We start from the raw sequence: 8,191 nt of genomic DNA, 5'->3' as shown, positions 1-8,191 counted from the left end.
ATGGAGATCAGAATGTCTCCCCTTTGAATGAGATAATATGCCTTGAAATACACTGTCTGCTGCTTATTCTATTACAAAACACTCTTTAACCTGACATCTATCAATGAGCGCAGTCTGCTCAATGTAACAGCTCATTCACAATGCTCTGTATGTTTATGTTTCATTCTCTAAAATGGTTTAATCCAAACTAACTGGTAGTAGTAGCACATTATCTGGGTGGAAAATGGAACATGTATTTTCACATTTATGATCCTAATGGCCATGGGAGTTGATTGTGATTAGGCTACTTGTTATTATGTTTTGTGGCTTAGAATGTCAGAACTTCTGGTTGTACATATTGTATCGGTTTAGCGTGCTTGTCTAATTAAAGAGTTGTAATGTAGGTTTATTCTCCATTATTAAAACATTATTATTAAATAACTGTTTGAATCTGGACAGTATTACCACCAAACCAGGTAAAAGCTTGTGCAAGGATATTGTAAGCTGGTTATAAGGAGCTAAATTGATTTATTTCAAGATCATGTACATCTTTACCCTAATTGAATGTTATGATTTCTATACTCCCATCTCTATGAATCACTGCGCCAACAAATGCTTTGTGTTATCAAGTGAGTGTGATAATCAGTGTGATAATTCTTCCTCCTCTTCCACGCTCACATCTCAGAGACATGGGTGGGTGTCGAGAGCATGGGAAACAAAGACAGGAGCCAGTGTTTGTATTTTCGCCCCAGAGCCCGTTTCTCCTCACCTCAGGCCCCCTGCGCTGCTCACACAGATGACTCATCCAAGGATTGTGATCCACTGGCTTTTTCTTTCTCTGAAATCCTTCACTCCAAAGCAAGTCCACCCCTGGGGGACCATCTGCAAAGGAAAGCTGATCCTAACAAATAATAATACACACTGCTTCAGAATGGAAAACTGTCAATTGACAACACAGTAGCCTATACCATGTTCAAGAGTTTGGTTTACTGGACCTAATGATATGGGTGTTTTAGATGTAATTATTGTTTTGCAAGATATTGTTGTGGATTGAAGATACTTGAAGACTCAATCATTTCTGTGGCATTTACCTGACAGCTGAGAGAAAGGCACAGCGGGTTGCAAATTACCAGACTCTGCGTCAGTGAAGACACCTCACTGCATTTCATTTGCAGGCCAAAAAAAAACATATAATCTAGCAGCTGCACAGAGAGAATTCAGACACATTACTTCCAACCCACCCTAATTGGAAGCTGCTGATTCTCAGCTAGCTCGTTCTCATATGCGGCGTGGGCCGAGACATTAAACAATCCCTGCACAGAAGATAACACGCCTCACCAATTAGGGACCATTTCTGGCAAACACATTTTTCTCTTTTTCTTTCTTCCTCCTGCCCTCCTCTCCCCACCTGGACTTCCCCTCTGGTTGTGAGTTGTTATGACCGAAAAGCTCAATGCAGGTTCAGACAAATCAATTCCTTGTAAATACAACCCCATAGTCAGGGCTGTATGCTGCCCTGCTGTATGTATTCTGTTCCCTTGACAAATGAGTTTGACATTTACACCAGTGAAACTAAAGAAGAGATCTCAGTGTGCATGTCAGATATGAAGAGAGGTGGCACATTGGGAGGGATCAGGAGGCTACCCACTGGAAGCTGTTGGTGGAGTGGAGGAATATCTCAGGCCTCTCATAGAGGGCCAGAAGAATAACCCAGCATGCCTTAATAACATGCGTCCTACTCCAACTGGATGCAGCCACTCTTCACAGTTTTGTTCCCTAGCAACATGTCACCTTGCCTTTCAATGTAATGTTGTTGTTATTGACGAATGTAGAAATGAAGGCTGTGAGATGATTATTTATTTCTAATTGAAAGCATGGGGTTAGAGAGACCATGCTGAGGTGAGGGGGTTTAAGTTAACAATAGAGGTGTTAGAATCTATGGCAACATTTAATCCATTAATAACCACTAATAACCATTAATAATGCTTTACAACATTAATCCATTAATAACTTAAGCACTGTGCGTTTAGTGACATGAAATAAATTAAGTATAGGTTCATAATGGCATCTCAATTATACATAAAGGAAATTTAAATCATGTGGTTTTGCAAATTTGCCTAGGAAGCATAGGTGAACACAAGTTGCAAGAGATGGCCTTTCCAACCATGCATGTTGCTGCCTGTCTTTCTACTGTGTCTCCATTGACCTGTGCTCTGTGACTGTGACTGGTCTAATTGAATTCATTAGTGGAGGATTAGAAAACTGTTGAAGTGTGACAATGAGAGATTGAATCAATACTGGTTGATAGAGCTGTAAAATAATACTTCTATGGAATTGTGTTATCTGACTCAGAGGAAGAGTTGATGAGAGTTGAGACCCTTTCCTCCATCACATTCTATGCATTTCTGCAACCTTTTCTTGATCAACATGAACAGTATTTACATTTATAACACAATGTATTCTGAAAAGTATCTAACAATTGGATGATCTAGTGTACAACAGCTAAATAATGATATTCAATGTATCAAGTTACTGTCGATTATGTCTCAGTTCCCAGTTCAATATGTGATATGCAAGATCTTGTAAACCATTGGCTCAATAACCGGAGATAGGAGAAATTGACATTGACTTGCTTCCAAATTGCATGGAATCTGTTTATATTTTCTATTCATCTTTATCACATTGACAGTGATGATGTGACCGAATTTTATGTGACATTTCTGTCTATTGGCTCAGAGCTGGGCTCAGTATTGGTGACCACTGGCATTTTGCAGTCCCTATATTGAACCCATGAGCTTCCTCTGAGAGAACAAATCACGCTGTGCCAGCGACTGTCTTTCAGTTGTGGATTGGACAGGTCCATGTAGGCTGGCTATTGGTTCACTGCAGTGGTCACCAAGACTTTGCATTGGAACACACTGGTACCCTTCCTTACCAGAAAGACCATTTCTCACACCCATTGTTCAACATAAGATAGCATGGGCCACCCTGATTCAAGGGCTTATCACTCCCTAAACATTTTTATACCAACATTTCCTAATAAGAATTCCCCATTGCATTATGACTATGGTATACATAGGCCAGAATGGTTCATTCTCTCTGTAATCATCCAGATTGTTTTTGCTAGTGTTAATTTCATGGGTACAGATCAGTGGAGGCTGCTGGGGGGGTCATAATAATGGCTGGACAGCAAATGGAATGGCATCAAACACATGGAAACCATGTATTTAATGTATGTGATACCATTCCACTCATTCCGCTCAAGTTCTTACCAGGAGCATGTCCGCCCCAATTAAGGTGATACTACCAACCTCCTTTGCTACAGTTGAAAAACACTTGGAATCAGATGGACAATTGAATGCCATTGAAATACACATCCTGTACGTGGAGCAAAATGTCACAGTGAATGGCCAGTGCCTTTTCAGTCTCTGTGCTGTGGAACCCAGTGATGTCAGAAAGCACCTGGGTGTGACAGGCCAGCAGCAGAGAAGAGCACAGTGATGGTTACCCTGATTCTCTCTTTACTCCCAGACTCATGAGACCCTTAATGAACAAAACAAACATTCCAGGTGCAACACAGCAACTCACATCTGATGACCACAGACAGTGACCATCTCTCAAACACTATCTTCTGCATGTTCAATATTCACACTCACACATGCAGTGACCTGCTCTGAAACACTCTCGCAACCTCAAAGCACCTGCAACCAAATCAGTCACACACAGGAAGATATGACATTTTTATTAGTGATATTATGGAATCATATCTGTGAGGTACAGAACAGTAAAGGCAGAGACGGTGAGAGTAACACCTCTAAAGTGTTTTCATTTTCGTCTCACATGAGTCATTCTGAGTCACTCCTAGCAACTTTGCGGCATAACAAGTCAATTATTGTGCTTTTCTCCTGTATATCTCAGCCTCTTTGAGGAAGAAAACAACATTTAAGGAATGTAATTTGCAGGTTATTTAGTTTAAATGCACAAACTATTCAATATTCTAGCTATGCTATGACATTACAATGTCATGGCATCCACAGTACATAGTATTTGTTCTTTTGTTGCACATATTGTCATTACTATCTAAAAATACTGTAATAAAATAATATAGACGTGTCTATAACTCCTTATAGTGCACAGTAAATGAAGTGAAATAGCCTATATGAAATAGAAACCATATAATGACATAACTAGTGACTAAATCTAACATCTCTGCCATAACCCTAACATGTACATGATCTATAAAGAAACAGTGCGACCTGGTGGCAGAAAACTGAATTAGTTGAAATTGCTGTAAAGCACAGAGCCGACAATATTGTTACTTCAATATTGTTACTTTAAAGTTTACGTGACTCAAGAAAACAATAACACAATTAGTAGATTCGGATATTTCAGCCACACCCGTTGCTGACAGGTGTATAAAATTGAGCACACAGCCATGCAATCTCCATAGACAAACATTGGCAGTAGAAAGGCCTTAAAGAAGAACTCAGTGACTTTTAACATGGCACCGTCAATGTATGCCACCTTTCCAACAAGTCAGTTTGTTACATTTCTGCCCTGCTAGAGCTGCCCCGGTCAACTGTAAGTGCTGTTATTGTGAAGTGGAAATGTCTAGGAGCAACAACGGCTCAGCCGCAAAGTGGTAGGCCACATAAGTTCACAGAACAGGACCGCAGAGTGTTGAAGCGCGTAACGTGTAAAAATGTTCTGTTCTCGGTTGCAACACTCACTACATAGTTCCAAACTGCCTCTGGAAGCAATGTCAGCACAAGAACTGTTCATCGGGAGCTTCATGAAATAGGTTTACATGGCCGAGCAGCAGCACATAAGCCTAAGATCATTATGCGCAATGCCAAGCGTTGCCGCCAATGGACTCAGGAGAAGTCGAAATGCGTTCTCTGGAGTGATGAATCACGTTTCACCATCTGGCAGTCCGATGGACGGATCTGGGTTTGGTGGGTGCCAGTAGAACGTTACCTGCCCCAATGCATACTGTTAATTGTAAAGTTTGGTGGAGGAGGAATAATGGTCTGGGGCTGTTTTTCATGGTTCAGGCTCGGCCCCTTTAGTTCCAGTGAAGGGAAATCTTAACGCTACAGGATACAATGACATCCTGGACAATTCTGTGCTTCCAACTTTTTGGCAACAATTTGATTATGGTTCTTTGCTGTTTCAGCATGACAATGCCCCCGTGCACAAAGCGAGGTCCATAGAGAAATGGTTTCTCAAGGTCGGTGTGGAAGAACTTGACTGGCCTGCACAGCACCCTGACCTCAACCCATTGAACACATTTGGAATGAATTGGAACGCCGACTGTGAGCCAGGCCTAATTGCCCAACATCAGTGCCTGACCTCACTAATGCTCTTGTGCCTGAATGGAAGCAAGTTCCAGCAGAAATGTTCCAACATCTAGTGGAAAGCCTTTCCAGAAGAGTGGAGGCTGTTATAACAGGAAAGGGGGGACCAACTCCACATTAATGCCCATGATTTTGGAACGAGATGTTCGACGAACAGGTGTCCACATACTTTTTGTCATGTAGTGTAGTTTCCTAGTCCACATATTTTGATGGCTGGGGTAGAATGTGAAGAAGGTTTATCGTTTTGTCCACAGCTAAATAGTTGTTGTTTTTTGTCCCTTTCTGTGCAAATGTTCTGGTGGCCCTATCGTAGGCTACCCTATCATTCTGAATGTGTTAATATTGTCTTATTTTATGCAATGTATAAATTCCCAATTAGTAGACAATAGTCCAGTGAATGTAACTTTCACTTTAACAGATGACGTACCTAATTTAATTTAATTTGTGCAGCTTCAGTTTTTTGCGAGAACTCCTCTACTGTAGAAACGACGGAAGCGCAGTTCTGGATTTTGGTTTGACTGAAAGAAAGAAGGATGGAGTTTCTGACAGGGAACCCGTTTACTACACCGGTGGGCCAGCGAATAGGTAATTGTTACATTTTAACTAATAAAGTAGGTTTATAGTGGTTTGGCAGGTGAGTTTGTAGATAATTTACATTGTTGCATCGGACATGACTCGCTTCAAGACATTGGTAGGCTACTGTTGGAAAACAGACACTATCACCCCATAAAACGCCACTAGATAATCCGTAGTCTATCGAAAGGGAAATTTGCGTTATTGGTTATGTATTTAATAAGAAACGAAACTGACAATTGCTTGTTTATAGTTAGTTAATTGATCAAGATTGACAGTGGAAGAAGAGATTAGATTATGCTATTACTTGACTGACACTTGCACCGCACAATAATACCCTAGAGGCGGGTTTACAGTGTTTTAATCCTCAATTTAATTGGCCAGTTTGGGTATTCTTGGTGGTCTATAGACCAATCGTTTGGCAAGCTCTGGGTGGGGCGGTGAAAGTTTGTTCCTTTCCTTCGTGACCTAATTTTAAGAAACGGGAATTTAATAAAGTTCCAATGCAGCCATTTTTATCTCGATATCAAATCATTTCTGTGTAACCATGCAGTGCCTTACTGTGAATGTTTTTATATTACAATTGTCAAAAATAAACAATTTACTTCTTAACAAAGAGCAATTTCTCAATCAATAATTTTGCTAGGACTGTGAGTGGGAGAGGAAAACTGAAAACTAGCTGTTATTTGCAGAGGTTTGGAACTCTTTCTTATTGATATATTAACTAATTTACCAGGTAGACCAAAATGCCATCCCACCAAAACAGGCAAACTATTTCAGTTAGACTTTTTAAACATCTCTTACACTAAACGGTCATTACCATTTTCACAATAGTACACTGCATTATTTCCACCTAATAGTGTGAAAATATATATCAAACACAGAAAAATCACATTTTTGACTGCCCTGGCCCTTTAAGAAATAATAGAATAACATGCATACTGTCGATGTTTCATAGTGAGTAACATCGCTGATTTAATAATTCATCTGCTTGCCAACTTGTTTTTATGTAGACTTACAAGTGGCCTACTATTTTATCTTTTAACCTTGATGTAATTATAGATGTAAAAACAATCTGCCTATTTTAATGTATATGACCACAATGAGACAGTACAAGTAGGAGAGGTTGTTCTACTTTCTCGACTGAGCTAAATCCTGTTTCTATCCCCTCCTATTCAGAGGAATGAAGACAGAACATTTAAATGGTTTAATAAGTGTCTGCCAAGGAACCTAATGCTGGTCACAGTGACTATGTCTTCCAGGTAATTTCATGCAAAATAAAGTGCAATGTCTCAATTGTTTTTGTTCTCAGAATATGCAACCAGCTCAAGTCTCCAGTCTGAGGACTGGGCCCTCAACATGGACATCTGTGACATCATCAATGAGACAGAGGAGGGGTGTGTATCCTCTGACATAATGGACCATTTTTTATTTTGACAGCTTACTGTATTGTGTTCTTGTTGTCTGAAGTTGATTGTTTACCTACAATGATTACAGGCCTAGAGATGCATACAAAGCAATAAAGAAGAGGATTGTTGGAAACAAGAACTTCAGAGAGGTCATGCTGGCATTGACTGTGAGTGTCACATTTACCTCTCTCATTCACCATACTTTTTCCTTTTCTTCATGAACTTGTAACCTAACTTTCTTTCTCTCGCCATCTCTCTTATGTCATGTTGGTTCTCAGGTACTGGAAGCGTGTGTGAAGAACTGTGGCCACAGGTTCCATGTGCTAGTCTCAACCAGGGAGTTTGTTGAGGGCGTTCTTGTCAGGTCCATCTTACCCAAGAACAATCCCCCTCTGGTCCTGCATGACAGAGTGCTCAGCCTTATACAGGTGAGAGATAGCATTGGTACTCATACCTTCAGTAAGTCACAGAGCTGTGTTGGAATTGAAAGCTAGCTATTGTCGGGTGTGTGCTGTTTATGATGTGTGTCTGTCTATTGTTCAGGCATGGGCAGACGCATTCCGCAGCTCACCAGCTCTGACGGGCGTGGTCTCTGTGTACGAGGACCTGAGACGGAAAGGACTGGAGTTCCCCATGACTGAACTCGACGGATACTCCCCCATTCACACTCCAAATAGGGTATACCTTCAAACAATGACTGGTGAAAATGCATGCATTTCCTCACTGACAAATGAGTACAACTTTCTGCTAAACCTCTCTAAAGTTGTTTTAACTCCCTACTCCCTAACATTATTCTCTAACTCAGTTGGTCCCTGTCCTCTGTCCACCAGACTATGCCTGATAACGGGCCTGTCACTGTATCTGCTGCACCCT

General features: G+C 40.7%; 1 protein-coding gene across 3 annotated transcripts in view; it reads left to right on the top strand.

Moving 5' to 3' along the window:
* The first annotated feature begins 5,797 nt into the window (after nt 1-5,797).
* Nucleotides 5,798-8,191, top strand: part of LOC118365569 (target of Myb1 membrane trafficking protein-like) — a 6,866-nt gene continuing 4,472 nt past the window's right edge. For 2 of the 3 annotated variants that reach the window (XM_035747887.2, XM_035747886.2), the window contains exons 1-6: nt 5,798-5,921; nt 7,222-7,306; nt 7,407-7,485; nt 7,597-7,746; nt 7,862-7,996; nt 8,149-8,191. The exon at nt 8,149-8,191 is cut by the window's right edge and continues 86 nt beyond it. In XM_035747887.2, the coding sequence (XP_035603780.2) occupies nt 5,870-5,921; nt 7,222-7,306; nt 7,407-7,485; nt 7,597-7,746; nt 7,862-7,996; nt 8,149-8,191 (544 nt within the window). In that variant the 5' untranslated portion in view covers nt 5,798-5,869. The remainder of the gene's footprint in view (nt 5,922-7,221; nt 7,307-7,406; nt 7,486-7,596; nt 7,747-7,861; nt 7,997-8,148) is intronic. The other variant, XM_035747888.2, reaches the window with a different exon arrangement.

Source organism: Oncorhynchus keta, chromosome 32, assembly GCF_023373465.1.
Source record: "Oncorhynchus keta strain PuntledgeMale-10-30-2019 chromosome 32, Oket_V2, whole genome shotgun sequence".
In the NCBI taxonomy this organism is placed as follows: domain Eukaryota; kingdom Metazoa; phylum Chordata; class Actinopteri; order Salmoniformes; family Salmonidae; genus Oncorhynchus; species Oncorhynchus keta.
The sequence above is the reverse complement of the archived record's forward strand: the minus strand, read 5'-3'. Positions and strand labels throughout refer to the sequence as shown.